This window comes from Homalodisca vitripennis, chromosome 8 (assembly GCF_021130785.1).
Source record: "Homalodisca vitripennis isolate AUS2020 chromosome 8, UT_GWSS_2.1, whole genome shotgun sequence".
Classification (NCBI taxonomy): domain Eukaryota; kingdom Metazoa; phylum Arthropoda; class Insecta; order Hemiptera; family Cicadellidae; genus Homalodisca; species Homalodisca vitripennis.
In genome coordinates this window covers 15,735,886-15,752,705 of record NC_060214.1, presented here as the reverse complement: position 1 = coordinate 15,752,705, position 16,820 = coordinate 15,735,886, and the positions used below count along the sequence as shown (strand labels likewise).

The 16,820-nt window shown below is 35.8% G+C and overlaps 1 protein-coding gene across 1 annotated transcript in view; it reads left to right on the top strand.

Moving 5' to 3' along the window:
• Positions 1-872: 872 nt before the first annotated feature.
• LOC124367354 (fringe glycosyltransferase) overlaps positions 873-16,820 on the top strand; it is a 130,406-nt gene continuing 114,458 nt past the window's right edge. Inside the window, 2 exon segments of the mRNA XM_046824107.1 lie at positions 873-1,184; positions 11,556-11,777. Coding sequence (XP_046680063.1) covers positions 1,068-1,184; positions 11,556-11,777 — 339 coding nt within the window. The 5' untranslated portion in view covers positions 873-1,067.

Here is a 16,820-nt window from a genome sequence, read left to right as displayed (position 1 = left end):
TTATCTACCACTTTTTACTACTAAAAGCATGAATTAAAAATGTATTCACATTTTTTTTTTAAACTAATTTATTATTTATGTTGTGGATAATCAATGGAGACTTAGGACATATAGGTACCCATATTGTTAAAAGAGCTTCTTATTTTTTATATGTAAATTTGTGTTGTCTAAAATTATTATTTTGTATACAAATTTGGTATCAATCGAAAGCTCTTACAATTAAAATATGTGCCTTTCTTGAATTTGTAAGATGACTGACTAAAAAGACTCTGCCCCATGGGGTTCCAAAGTTCCAATATTAATCTTATCTGAGTAAATTTTTAAGTTTACAACATCTGATTAGTACAACATACACAATTTTGTTGCTCACAGTTATTCTCAATCCACTAAACAAATTAATATCAGGTGATTAATTATAACATACGTTAACCAACTTAAACAATATTGATGTAGCTAGTTGGACATATATAATATTAGCTTATTTCTTTGTCATGATATAGCTATTTATTTCAATAAAGTGTTTTGACAATCTGAAATATAATTACAATAATAAAGAAATAAAAAAGCTCTACCACTTAATTTACCAGTTGTGGCTTACTTTGTTTCTATGAATAATAAATAACCAACAATGTTTATTGGGTGTTTATAAGTAGTAGTAGCAGCGGCTTTTTATGTAAAATACGAAATAAATTAGTTCCTATACAATGACGTAAAGTACATTTTGAAGGAAAGGTGTAGCACAGTGGCGCCACACATGTGAAGTTAGTACTGAAAACATCCGATAGGTTGCGCGAGCAACTCCATTGTTGGACATAGCAGTCAGCTGAGTTGTCGGGCGGAGGAGAGCAGCAGAACTGGTGGGAGGCAGGGAGGGGTGTTTGTTTACAAAATGGCTGCTCTTACGCGCAACCTGTTGCTCGCGATGTTCATTCAGTTGTCCCACAACTGTTACCTGAGCAGGAGGACATTGTTTTGTGTATTTAGTGCAGTGTATTAGTGACGTATTAGTGATCGAATAATGTAGCAATAACTGAAGTGGTTTTCGTATAGTGTTTGTGACTCTTATAATGCCTCGGTTTAAGACGTTCCTGCAGGCCGTGACTCTTCTGGCAGCAGCTGTCTACGTTACTTTATTTATCTACCAAAGAAATGTCACAGTCGCCACACAGATAACAAATAACGAGGTAACATTGCACTCGGAGTTTATCATATTATCACTTTTATTCATTGCAGTAGCTGTCAAATATTTAAGTAGGTTATAGCGATTTGAACGCTGCAGATTGTGTAGGAGCATCACTGATCTATACCAATAGCCAATCGCGGAGGTTGGCGCCAAACTTTAAAATGTAAACAAATTCAAAAATTATAATACACATATAATTGTGAACAATTTAAAATGAATATTTGTTTTAATGAGTGAAGTTAGTTTTTAATTTTCAAATGAGGTGTATTAAGTATTCCGTAAATATAGGCCTACATATTTACACTTATGAATTGTAGTCAGAAAAGTAGCAAATTGAAATTTGTCTTTATTTTTAATACTGCTATAGTCAGATCTGATTGTTGGAAAATTCTATCTTTTTAAAGGATTTTCATAATATAGTGCTGAGATCCTGTTTTCCAGAAATTTTGAAAATACGGTGTAATACCATAAATATTAAATTTTAGAAGTCCTGTATTATACTCTGCACAAACACAGACTGATTAATTAATATGCTATGATGGCAACAGCCCACAATTATTCTGGCCAAACGTAATTGTTATACAGTATTTTTATTCTTGGAGACAATTTGATACAAATATGTTGAAAATAAAGTTTTTTTTGGTGTGACAGTTTTTATTGGGTGTGGAATATTTTGTGTACTTTTAACATGAGCCCTGAAGATTTTAAAACAGTTCAACAATGCAATGTTATAAGCAGCTGACTAAGGCAGCTAAAATTAAAACAGCTGTATGTATTGATTCCCCTTAAATGCATACAGCCTATTTTTAGAGAATTGTTAGGTTTTAAAGTCCAGTTGATTTGTTACATGGTATTCTTATCTTTTCAGATAGGCTAACTCCACTGAACAATAATGCAGACAGTCACATTTAGCCACACTATTGCTACATGAGTTACAAACTCTAACTTAATGCTGTAACTAATATTTTAATTTATTGTTTGTTACTATTTAAGTACTGTTCACATATTTCTAGAACAAAATAAGGAAATAATAATTTCTTTTAAGTATACAAGCATAGGAGACATGTTATTAAAAGCATAAAATTTTGTAAGTGAAATGAGGATCTGTGAAATGGAATTTGATGTTACTAATAATTCTAAAACAATTTGAGACATATATGATTGCATTAATCATAACCTCACACAGTGATCTAAAACCCACTTTATTTGCACACCATTAACAGTCATCTAATCACATCAAATCAGTGGTGTAACTAAAGGGGAGGTATGAGGGCTTAAAATCCGTCAAAACCCATAAACATTAAAAATATATATGTAGCCTACATATAATAGCAATCAAACTTGATTGAAACATAGAAGTTAGATGTTTAACTTTGAATTAGGTCTATTTAATTTAAATAGATTTATTCCATACCCATGTTACTCTTTAATCATATTCGTTACCCTCCCCTCCCCCAAATCTAAATCCTATTTACGCCACTACATCAAATTGAGAATATAATTATATGCATACGTAATTTGTAATACCAATAGGCACCATGATGAAACTTTAAAGATTTAATTACACTATATACTCAATAATAATACAGCCCTTAATATTTAGTTTCGAAAATCAGAAAAGTATCAGTACATTTTTAAAATTTAAGGTACTTTTACATGTTATGTGAAAAACTTTTAAACTTCTATTTGAAACCTTGTTATCAAAATAAAAATTCAGCATAGGAACGGTATATGGCAGACAGATAAAAGTACCATAATGGGTAAAATACTCCTATACGACAAACCTTCATGTAAAATTAAATTTTTATACATTGTGTGTAAAATGTGTGGGACCACCTTAATATTATGTAGTCCATAGCAGAAAAATCAACAAACTTTGCACAATGTTATACTACTCTAACTACTTTTTGTGCAGTAACCATCACACCTAGTTGGGGGACAAGTTCTTGGGTAGTGTCATAGAAATCTTGAATGAAAGGCTAAGTCGAATGCATGCCATTTTAAAGATCTTTATTATTAGAACATTATGGCGCAAACCACTTCATCACCTTTTATTCATTACAAAATCAATAGTGCTGAAATAAGATCAATATTGAACCTTTACATAGTCATCTTTTTGTACCTGGATAAACATTTAAATCACTGTCAGAAAATAGAGCACTTTCAGTATTGAAAGTATTGGATATTTCTTAAAGTACCTATTGAATCTTTGAGAAATGAATTTTGGGTTTTAAAAGGAGTAAAATATATGTGTGTTTCCAGGTATTTTACACATCCTACTCCAGTATAAAATGTATCATAAACCTTTCAGACCTAAAACAACCCTTATTGAAATAAATGTTCTCAATCATTTGAAAAGGACAGTTTTTAAATCGGAGATTCCTCATTATATTTTTTTTATTTGAACATTTATTTACTTTAATTATAGTTAACATTAAAAAAAACCCCTTATAATGTGCTAAATACTCAGAATTGTCATATAGAGAAGAATTTATCCCTCAGAAGAATAATGTGGGTATTATACTAAATTCAATACAAATCTAAGAGAATCAGGTTGTTACCTGTATTGATTCTATATATGGTACAGCCTTCAGGTTCCTGGTTTTAAAAAGGTTTAACTAATCACCCGTCAGATATTTGTTTTTTTTTTTCTTAATCCATCACTTTCTCTTATAAAAAGGACCTCGGACAAAATATTTTATTTATAATATTTGTTAAATTAAATTGTTAGCATTATTTGTTTTCAATATTTATGAAATTCTCCTGACTGTTCTGTATTTTGTGGGCACAATTTAAAAGGTGTGCATTGCAATGTTGTTACAAAACTGTTATCCACAGCCAGGGCCGTGCGCAGAATTTTATTTAGGGGGGGTTCTATACTTATTTTATGAAATAAAAAAGAAGAAACTTAAATAAGTAATAGATTAAAAATTAATACGTATGGAAAATGAGTTTATTATAAAATTGTAAAACTACATACTTTTAATACATTTGTAACTCATTCTTTAAACAAAGTAAAAACTTTTTTTAAACTGATATATGGAAACAATATGATATATCCCAATCTTCAAGGGGGGGGTTTGAACCCCCAAAACCCCCCCATGCGCACGGGCCTGTCCACAGCAAATTTGAGTAGCCAATGTACCAGTAAGGTTAGCTGAAGCAGGGTTGAGCTTATCCTTACTAATTGGCAGTACTGAATTAAAGCTAAGCTGAGTTTTAAGTTCTAAAAAGTGCTTAGAAGGTGAATGTGTACTATGAGGGTTTTAATATTATTTTGTCACCAGTATCAAAGACACCTCTCATTAAAACAAATATATCGTGAAGTTTTGAACTGGCTGTGGCTACCGTACTTGTAATATAGAAAATAAAATCAGGGTTGAGGTTTTTTATCTAGGAATGTTTCAAACATCTTGAAATAATTTAAATGTATCCAATAAGTACAGAAAATGATTCGTTAATTAGAGAAATGTCATACACAGCTTCAGTTATAGCTAAGTCCTGTATGGTGGTTGGAATTTCTTTTAATCATCATAGTTCTCACAACGCCTATCACAAAATAAATTTCTGAAAACTCGTTTTTATCTTGACAAGACTTCAAAAAAACTACCACTTAAGTGTTTCTTTTTTTTTAGCATTTTGCACTCTACTTTTAACCATGTGGGATTGCAATACAGTTTTCTTTAATTAATATATTTGTATCTCTCATTTTATTTTTTGTGAAAACTGTAGTATTAAGAGAATGTTCATAAATACAGGATGTCCCGTAACTCTCAGGACAAAGTTATACCACGTTATTGCTCAGGTCAAGACAAACATATTTCACCATATGAACATGGGTCTCCGATGCTTAGTTTCCCATCTGTCTGTCTGTATGTGTTTTTTATTACAAAATAAATATATCTTAAAAACTAAAAAATTAAATTATACCAATTTGGCTCAAATGTGTATGATAATAAGACTATTTATTGAAAAATAATCAAGTAATATCTTAGTATTTTGAAAATGTTGGCAATTAAAACTTTGAGTATACTAAAAACCAGCAATTTCTCTCAAGAATTACAAGAATAGTAGTGTTTAGAGGGTTTTATCACAAATCTAATGAAACCAAAATTATTTAAATCTAATTTTAGGTTCTCAGCAATAGCCAACAATGCAAAAACTGAATAAAAGGCAGCTCTCAATGTGGGCCATGTCTTTTCAATTATGTATTATTCTATTTAAATAATTTTAGTGTCATTATATTTGTGAAAAACCCTCTAAATCTGTTATTCTTGCAATTATTGATAAAAAATGCTAGTTTTTAAGATACTCAAAGTTTACAAGTTTTAATGGCCGCCATTTCGAAAATACAAAAGGTAAATTTCATTATATGCTTTTCAGTAACTAGCCTTGTTATCATAAAAATTTGAGTCAAACTTGATATAATTTAATTTATTACTTTTTGTAATATTAATTTTTTTAATAAAACACATACAGACAGACAGATGGGAAACTAAGCATCAGAGACCCATGTTCAACTGTCAACTCCCATGTTTTGGTAAAATTTTCATCGAAATTATTGTTTTTAATTGCTCTTGATTATTTATACCAGTTGCTCATTGGATGCCTAACAAACATATCATCATCAATTGCACCTCATTAAAATTTCTCGGTAAAAATAGTAAAAATAGAATTATAGTTAACAATTGAATTAAATTCGTACTTATTGTTTCATCTTCAAGTCAGTGTGACATTATAATGACTTATAACCGTCTCATAGAAGTTTTTCATGTTTATGATTCCAATCAAACGTGATTTAAAACTAAAATATCGTATTTTTGTATGCATAGTTAAGGTTTAAAAAGTTCGAAGATCTTTTACGGATGCCAATTGGAATATGTGCCACGTATAACACAGTAAATTGTTTTAAAAATTACCCAAATTTTCACAATTTTGTATGAAATATTCTGGATATGTAGAGAAATACGTATAAAAAGGTTATCTAATAAATACGTCGTGTGAAATTAGTATGTAATGGAGGAACTGATGGCTGTGTAATCCCTGATGGCTTAATCTGACCAATGAATACAAACCTTATAAGAAGCGCAAAGCCAATGTTAAAAAGTCTGCCAATTTTTATTTGAATTTGGCAAGCTTAGCGCGTCCACCGCTAGGCAGCGTGAAGGGCGCTCGTGGCGTGGCGAGCTAGAGTGAGACAGAAGACAGAGCGGGAGCGAATGAGAAGACAGCGCGCGGCCAGTTAGACAGAGAGAGAGAACAAGCAAGAGCGAGAGGGAATGAGGGGGACACAAGCGCTCCTAGCGGCGGACGCGCTAAGCTCGTTTTGGCGGGAAACCAACTTGGCAGACTATTCTCCATAAGCTTTGCGCTTCTTATAAGGTTTGTATTCATTGATCTGACCCATTCCCTCTGTGTAGTATTTGTGAACAATCCCACAATCCATTATACACGAGAGAAACAAGAACGGCCAATCACAATGCAGAAATGGGTCTGAAACTAATCTCGGGTGCCCTTGACCGAGCGACCCCAGACCCCAGACCAGCAGGTAGCGGCCCGCCCTCCGTTAATGGGAAAACTAAATTAATTCCCTTTCATCCGCCACATTAAAATTGGACCTATTTTTATGTTCCCAATAAAGAAGCCAATTTATCTGCCGCGTCTCCGCTGGGCGGGTCTTTTCTTCTGCGGGTCGGGCGTGTCTTTGTTTCCCCAGAGACGTTTCGTGCTGCAGAAGGGTCAATTTGTGCTCGCAGTGTCTGAAAGGAACCGTCTATTGGTTAATGTGTTGTCAAATTTGATTTGTTTTAGTGTTTTGTTGAGTCCTGTGTGCAAAGCATTTAATTGAGATAAAGTCGAACACAATAATGTTCTAGGCATTTCCGAAAGTTCGTACATGTGAAAAGTTTGAACATCTACTTCATAGCCAGTATCATGTACAGAAATTCTGCATAAAATGACAAAAAAATAATAATAAATTAAACGGAAATGGAATGACAATATCAAACTTGATGGCTTATACTCAAATTAAAATAGCCTTTAAATAGCCACACTATAAATTTTAGTACTAGTATTATAAGAGTTGATGGATAAATAATGGACGACCACATTAAAACAACCAAAACTACCATTTTGTGCCTAGTTCAAAAACTATTTCAAATGTGTAAAGTTTCAAAATGTCCCCGAAAGTATACTACACAGTTAAGAGGTGTATTTAACAATCAGCGTTTCAAAAAATACTGTCTACTTCATATTAAAAACTTTTGTGCAGTAAAAACGTAGTGGTCGTTGGATTGGGTTTAAAGTAAGTTATTCCTAAGCAAAAGAAAATTGAGTATTATAATTATAATACGTTAGAAATGTATTTTTGGCTGCGAATTTCGAATAAAGAGTCTGATAAGCTTATTGATGTTCACTTGAAAATTCACAGGTAATTCATGTGATAAATTCTAACATTTATGTTTACTCCCTCCATAGCTCCTCGTAGCCCAGGAAAAAATGACTGTCAGCATCATGCTGTTCAATTGTTGTATTGACAACGTCCTGAATACAGAAATTTTAGTTAACAAAACGTCAAAGGTCTGTATGGGGACAGTCGAGTACAGTTTCTACACCGCGTAAATCTAGAATACTGATCATGGAATTCGTTGTACTCATAAATATGACATTTCGTTAACGTAGCTGTGGTGGGAATGGTTGATTCAATGTGAATGCTGAGTTTAGCTCCAGTTCACCTTCCTAAAAAGTCAAAAGTTGAAGAATGTCTTATTAACAGGTGAAATTAGAGCTAATAAGCCTTGTCTAACACTTAACTTGGGGACCAACGGCACCCCACAAGGTGACTTCGGAAGCACCACCAATGGTCGGGCAGGCGGGCAGGCTTGCAAAGACAGGATCGCTCAGCGGTCACCCATCCAGGCAGCAGCCACGCTCGACGTTGCTTGACTCGGTTATCTTGCAACAACCCGCTACACTGCGTCATTGGCAGTATCTGGAATCTGACGCTGTCTCAGACTTGACTCCTGAAGAGATGCAAACAAGTCGGAGACGAAGAAGCTCAAAGAACTTTTCATGGTGAAACGATGTAAAGAGCTTTTTAAGATTCTTTGTTGCCGACTTTTTTTTATTTCTTCAGACGAACATGACTGCAGATTCCACATTCTGCAATAAGAGGAAGGTGGACTCCAGCTAAACGGAGAATCTAGTGTTCTGTTTCAATGTAATTAAGACAACACTAAAGTATCCACAAACTAAGTCTTCTCTTCAAGGAGCATTGTTAAGCCTGAGAGTTGAGATATTCCATTTTAAAGATATGATTAATATGAGCCCAAACGTGTTTTAGTATTTTTAACTATATGATTTTTTACTTGTCCATTTCTTACTTTTAAATAATTTTATTTCTAAAATTAGGCTTATATACAGAACAAGAACGATATTAACATTGGTTTAAGGCTACTTTAAATAGTTTTACGTCTGCACATCTCAGCTTGACATGAACACCATGAATTCCCAATAGACGTTAGTCTTGCTGCACAGTGAAATCACAGAATTAAAATTTTTCTAGCTACAAAATAGAATCAACTCTTATTTGATTAAGAAGTTGCCATGATGGCTGTTGTCATAGAAACGTTAGCCACACACTAGTAAATGACACAATGGGTAGATGGGTAGAACTAATGAAAACAACTTTTTATAAACGCCAGTTTCATAGACCTGCGATCAATAATACATTAGCTATTACAGAAGTGTGACATGATTTTTTGGACACGTATTTAAACAATGAAGTATAAACTAGTATGAGAGCATTTCTTTCGTAGAACAAATAAAAATATCGAAAATAAGCAAACAGTTGTGAGACATCTCTGTGTATTCTACAACTAAAAATAAGGTCTTAGATGAGTTTGAAGTTTGAACATTGTTCTTATGGGGCTACATTCAATATGGCCGCCATTACACCCGACTCTAAGTTGTGTGCTTATGATACAACTGGGCGCCTTCAGAGCTACCCAAGCGTTTATGTCTCCAGACGTTTGCAACACTTTGATAATAGAGAACATTGTTTTTATCTTTAGTCTCTCTAACGTGAAACGAGTTGTAGAGGATCAGTAAGTACGTTTTTATTAAAAGTATTAATAATCGTTTTTGCATAAAACTTAGATGCAACTCATCCATGTTAATCCTGACCTTTTAGATCCACGGAGGGCCTCAGCCCAGATTGCCGCACTGCAAAGTTAACTCGCTGGAATTTAAGTTACACTCCTAAGTTGCGGAGATGGAGATATATCCTACAGACATTCCCTTATTTCATAAATCCACGTTAAACATGGGATTGCTACAATACCCGTCGTAAAAAAAACGGGAAATGCTCGACAAACGATAGTTTTAACATAAGCTAATGAATAAAATACAATGAGTATTAAAAATAACTCGATTTGTATTTTTTTTTTTTTTTTTCAATTAAGTCGTCATGATCTTATCAGTATTTTTTAAAGCTGCAGCGGGATTTCCAGAAAGTGGTCGGTGATTTGTATAGTCCTCTAGGTTTTGGATTAAAACAATTTTGCATGTCAAATCAATAGTCCATACAATCGGGGTATCGAAGGAACCGACATGTAACGAAAGTCATTGTGTAATTGACTGTACTTTTTCCAGGACTGTAACTTTGCTCTTCGACTTTCTCACTCCAAAATCAATAAAGTTCTTTCTTCGACCAAGAGGAACATATGTACCAAGTTTGAAGTCTCCAGGTCCTTTCGGTCAAGAGTTATCAAGGACGAACATCCGATGTTACGAAGGACCTGTCGGTCCCTTAGTACAATATCCACAGCGCACTAAAGTTCAATACACCGAAAGTAGTTCAGTATTGAGTCTGGAACGTACGCATTATAAAGCATGGGAGTAAAAAACGTGAGAGCTATCAATAACGCAGAGTGAGCCGCTCTCAAGACTTCGGTATTTATGGGCAGGACATTTCCCTAATTGGGAATAGAACTCGGTTCCAGTCGGTGACTGAGGAATGCCGGTATTGGAGCACTCCGATCCAGGTGTGCGGGGGGGGGGGGTAAGTTCGGTAAATGATGACCGGCAAAGTAAGGCTACCGGTGGAAAGTATGCTACCAGTAAACAGTATCGTTAAAGAGGTTGGTTTTGGTAGGACGAACTTTGCTGCGGAATACACTACGCTAATCTAGTTTCGTTTATCTGTCTGTGCGATAACTCTAGATAGCAAGTTCCTAGAAACTTGAAACTCTGTACATACCACCAAGGAATAGGGAACCTCCAGAAGGTTCCATACATAATAATACTGGGTACTGCCCACACTGGGACGAAATGTTAAAAACTCGCGATATAGACTAAAATTAAAATTTTACCGTATGACTCAGAAAGCTAGATAAACGTATTCTCTACTTTTCAGGGCGTATGAAAAATCAGTGTAGAAAAGACGCATTAGGCTCCTTTTTACAGAAGTAGAAGGTCAAAAGGAAGTATTAAAATTAAATTTTTTTAATTAAAAAATGTTTAGTTTCTTTATAAGTTGTTGAACAGATCTCGAAAATGTAGTGCAAGTCTGCCGCATGGGCCCTGAGGCAGATTAGGAACGTAACAGTTGATTACTCTTGTTACATGTACCTTCAAATATCGCAGTCATAATAGAAGAAAATACACACTGTGAACATAAAAGTAATTCTCCTAAAGAGTGCTTGAGTTATTAAAAAATTAGACAATACTTCGGCAAAGTCATTTACTTTTTACCCTGCAAATCAATGTATTTCGATTTTAATGAATTTGGTATGTTTTTTTAATATTAAAAATAAACAAAATCCTTTCGAAGAGCATTTGCTAAATAATTATTGCAGTTAATTAAATGCAAACTGAAAAAGCCTGAGATGAAAACAACATTTATGTAGACACAATTTAAATTGAGACAATTTAAGATTAACCTGGACAATATAACATTGAGTTTTGTAAGTTAAATGGCTCTTCCCTGAATCTTTGACTAGATGACGACATATCTAAATTGGTTTGACAACCTCCACCACCCTGTGTGTGGCCCACGCCGTTACAAGCTTACGTCACCGAATTGGCAGCCTTTTAGCTTTATTTACTTAAGGAGGTTTCTTCTAAGGCAGTGACTTTTTTTAGGACAATGGTTCCCCCAATCGCAAGGTGTTATTGGCCCCCCTAGGGAATCGAACCCGGGACTTCTCAATTGGAAAGCCTCAACCTTACCCTTAAGCTGCGAGGAAGGTTAGATTTTCAGTTGATACAATTTATCACTTCTGGAATGTACAAGGTAATTTAGTGTGAATTTTCCTTGTCAACGTTTCCTTGTTAATACTGCAGAAGAGTGACCGTACCCTGTTGTCGACAGGTGGAAGTGGGGTGGCAGGAAAGGGCACCTAGGAGCCTGTCCAAGGACTACGTGGAGCCGGGGGCGGCAGCGGGGGCGGTGGAGGCGGGCAGCACGGCGACACCCAAGCCGCCCCTCGCCCGCCCCCATGACGTATTCATCAGCGTCAAGACGACTGGGCACTACCACCGAGCCAGGCTCCCGGTCATACTCAAGACGTGGTTCCAGCTCGCCAAGGATCAGGTAGGATTTGTTCTTATTAAGGCATAAAACATCGATGGTTCATAACTATCGATTTTTATAAATATCGATGTCTTTATAAATATCGATATTTTTAAATTGGTTTTTTTCGTGATTAACCTTATTTACAAAATTATGTTGTACTATATTCAGTTAAAAATCAAACGCGTTTCTTAATGACACTACATAATTTATGTAATCGAACTAAAAATTTGAAAAATAATAATGGTAATATTTGTTAATCTATATATATAAAAATGAAACTGTTCGTGTGTAACAGCATCACTCACAAACGGCTGGACGGATTCGCCTAATTTTTTTTTTAAATTTGTTCGTCTTGATCTGTAGAAGGTTATAGGATACTTTTTATCCCTTTCCCGATTCAGGATTCCGCCCCACTGGTTACAGAAATACCCGTAAGAAATGCATTGCAGCAAACATATGTTATTAAGTGAAAGAGTCTTTTCAAATTTTTAATCAGCTGTTCTTTGTAAACATATATAATGCGACAAAAAATTGTTGTTATTTTTGACAGTAACTAAGTAAACATAAATATTTTTGACGTTTCTATGTAAACAAACATTTTTTGACATTTGAAGCAACGATTTTGTCGGGAACATCTGCCGGGGAAGATGTCTTCATCCCTCGCATCCCCTTAATTCCATCCGACTTGCCATTTGAATTTAAGAGACTTCAGTTCCCCGTTCGACTTGCGTTCGCAATGACGATTAATAAGGCACAAGGACAATCACTTAACGTCGCAGGAATCCATCTGGAACCCTCATGTTTCTCGCACGGTCAATTATACGTCGCTTGCTCAAGAGTCGGAAACCCGAAGAACCTTTATATTTATGCTCCAAATAATACAACTAATAACGTTGTTTACCAAAACGCATTAAAATAAACAAAAAAACTTTTATAATAGATTTTACGATATGCTACGATGTATTAGTAGAGCAATAAATTAATTGGAAAAACGTATAATAAAATTAGTATTTCTTTTCGATGCTTGATTGATGTAGCCCTCTCTACTGCCACGCGAGCGGAGCCGCGGGTTTAGGCTAGTTTTAATATAAGTAAATTTAAATCAGACAATTAATATGTATAACAATTAAATAAATTATTAACAAAATAATATTTGAAATGAAGATAATTCAAATATTTATTCTAGTATAGCATAAAAACAATGATGTTTTTAAATTAGCTTTTTCCTAATGAACCATTTTTACAAGATTGTTTTGCTTTTTTTCAGGTAAAAATCAAACGCGTTCTTAATTACACTACATAATTTTATGTAATCGAACTAAAATTTTGAAAAATAATGATGTTTGTTAATTTGAAAATAAGTAATATGTTAATCAGACGATTAATAAAGTTAATAATTAAATAAATTGCTAACAAAGTAATGTTTGATAAACGTTGTAACGTTGGATGCTTAAAATTGATACACAAAGATGTAATACGCTGATAATTTTTATTAAATCATGTTGAGCTGCATTTTCTAAACAATCAGAAATTGCAGAGCTAGGATAGGAAAGTATATTTTACATGTACAGAGTCGTCAAACGTTTTCATCCCGGAGAGTATGAAAAAGACAAATTCTCTTCTGTCTGCGTTTATCTATGTTTATCGCGTTCATTGGATTTCAAAAATAACCATGCGGCATTCTCCACAAGAAGTAAATTAGCAGTTTTGTCCGAACCAGAATTTGAGCTAGGAATTTCACAAGATCTCCTCATTAAAGCCGATGTTTTCTCTCGGTGTGGTGGAAACCAGTTCAGGTCTGAACCTCGCAGGTTAATCGTTAAATTCGGTCGGTTGCGAGCGGGTTTCTTTTAATGAAGAAATTGACGAGGTGATTGTAAAGGTGGAATTATAACGTGGGACCTGCCCACCCAATCTGCTCGCTTATCTGGTCCAATCTGTGCCTCGCCCAGGGCCGTAACTAGTGGTCGGGCGCCCGGGTCAGATCGCGATTTGTGATTTTGGAATTACTTTGTGTACGCTTGTCAATATTTGATAATACTACAAAATAGAGTGCGATTCAGTAAATATAATCCTAACCTATAATTCATTAAATGCTCAGGCAAAGTTATGGCCAAAATCAAGAGTTCAAAAATCTGCAAATGTAGCATTTTAAACATACAGATATGCCAAAATCCTCTGTGTACTGCATTAATACCAAAGTAGTTAAACTGTTACCCACGTACCAAAAATGATTATTAGTGAGCAAAATTAAATTAATCGCATAATTTAAATTGGAAACATCCACAGATTGAAGGGCATTGAAGGATCCAAAAGAAGTAACGAAATCTTTACCAAATTGACGAAATGTTTTATTAGTGACCTTTCCGGACTGCAACTGTGTTGCCATTTAACCTCTTGAACCCATAACCAGTAGGGTTCTTTTTTGGGCAAAGAAGGGCCTATGTCAAATTTAATATCTGCGGAATATTAAGACGATATAATATAATACAAGTGGATAGGCTGACATCGGCACGATTCCAAGAAGTTTTTAATTTTTATTTCAAACGTAATAATACATAAACTACTGTATTAATTATACAATTATTGATTGTTTACTTATCTCAGATCACGCTATGGCCTTAAGTCTGAAACAGAATCCAAAATTAAGCCCGGAGAATATTCACAAACAGTTTTACATGACATGGGTTTACCTCATATAGCATTGAAATGCTAATAAATAAAATATGTTCTGGTAGCAGGGATCACCCGATTAAAGTTTTAAGAGTGAAATGGTATTCTTATCGTCGTACACGAAATATTGGAGAAGGTTGACTGCTATTTGCTTAGGAAGAAATGAACGTGTATTTTAGGACACACACAAATTTAATTTAGCGAGGAAGCTAAAATTTTTAATTGTTTAAATTGACTTTGAATAATAAAAAATAAATTTCCCCCCATACACGGGCATCATTTTGACTCTCCCTCACTCCTTCAATTGATACGCTACTGCCCTATCTTTGAAAGGTTTCCAATCTACTTCTGGGCGTGCACTTCGTCTCTTAATTTACTGTGTTTCTGTGGTACGTGTTCCTTGATGTTTGTGCCCTTCACCCTCTCCCTTGGTACGCTACTGCTCCACCTCTGATTGGTTTCCAATCTACTTCTGGGTGTGCACTTCGTCTCTTAATTTACTGTGTTTCTGTGGTACGTGTTCCTTGATGTTTGTGCCCTTCACCCTCTCCCTTGGTACGCCACTGCTCCACCTCTGATTGAGTTTCCAATCTACTTCTGGGTGTGCACTTCGTCTCTTACTTCACTGTGTTTCTGTGGTACGTGTTTCTTGATGTTTGTGCCCTTCACCCTCTCCCTTGGTACGCCACTGCTCCACCTCTGATTGGTTTCCAATCTACTTCTGGGTGTGCACTTCGTCTCTTACTTCACTGTGTTTCTGTGGTACGTGTTTCTTGATGTTTGTGCCCTTCACCCTCTCCCTTGGTACGCCACTGCTCCACCTCTGATTGGTTTCCAATCTACTTCTGGGTGTGCACTTCGTCTCTTACTTCACTGTGTTTCTGTGGTACGTGTTTCTTGATGTTTGTGCCCTTCACCCTCTCCCTTGGTACGCCACTGCTCCACCTCTGATTGGTTTCCAATCTACTTCTGGGTGTGCACTTCGTCTCTTACTTCACTGTGTTTCTGTGGTACGTGTTTCTTGATGTTTGTGCCCTTCACCCTCTCCCTTGGTACGCCACTGCTCCACCTCTGATTGGTTTCCAATCTACTTCTGGGTGTGCACTTCGTCTCTTACTTCACTGTGTTTCTGTGGTACGTGTTTCTTGATGTTTGTGCCCTTCACCCTCTCCCTTGGTACGCCACTGCTCCACCTCTGATTGGTTTCCAATCTACTTCTGGGTGTGCACTTCGTCTCTTACTTCACTGTGTTTCTGTGGTACACATCACTGGTTGATATGTAGCTCTAGCAACATCGATATAAATTATATCATGCCTCCCACCTACTCGCATTCAAGTGCTCGACGGCTGAAACTGACTTGTGGATGTGATATTCAACTGTACAGTGGTATTTTTCGCGAAGTATTTGTGTAGGGCACTGTTATTTATAGTGGTCCAATCGACTTCTGGCCGGTTAATTTTCTAAGTTTTTATTTTATTAAGGTAACTTTTCTAAAAACAACGCAATTAAAGTAGGAGCTTCTTTAAAGTTTTGTAATGAGGCCCAAAAACAGCAGAAGATGAGAATGTGTAAAATGTTAAATCTGTAAATGATTTCAAAGAATTGCGTTCTTAGTTATGTTTCTTTGGGCTTGAATTCAAGATAACGTACTTTAAATAGCCACAATTCCTCGGAGTATGACTAACAAAGTTGTGTCCACTTGTCTTCGGGAAAGAGATCTACAAAAATGTTTTAAAAGCTATACATTGTTAACCCAATAGAAAACCTATCTCACCATCTTAAGAGGGGCGCATTACCCCTCGACAATAGCGAATTTAGTACCATATACCCAATGTCCATTTCAAACTGTCGACCTACAGTATGTTTGTATCGGATTCGGAAAAAAAAAAAAAAAAACACTGAAAATGTATTGAATGCATTTAATTCGCCTTTACGTAGTTTTACCATCAAAATTTTGATCACTGGATTCCCTTTTTACGTACATAAGCTACAGAATACTTACTACTTGTTTCGTCCAATTACGTCGTTTAGGTACGTCATAAGGGACGTTTGAAATTAACATAGGACATATGGGACTGAACTTAGGGTTGCCGAAGGCTACTGTACCTGGACCGCAGGCGGGAGTACCAGGACAGTGCTCAGGAGATAACGGGAGGCTGCGGAGAGTCGGCGCGGGCGGCAACAAGCAGATGGATGTCGGGCAGAGGCGAGGCGGGGGCGGTGACGGCAGGTGCTGGCCTGGGGCCGGGTCACGTTCCCCCTAATCTGGGTCTAATGGCTGACCCCTGCCGAACTGGAGGTCCATCCTTCCTACCGTCTGTCCGCGTGGTCATTCGGCTGCCGTTCTTCATCGGTACACTCGTGGTTGTCAGCATCCTTTAATCTTT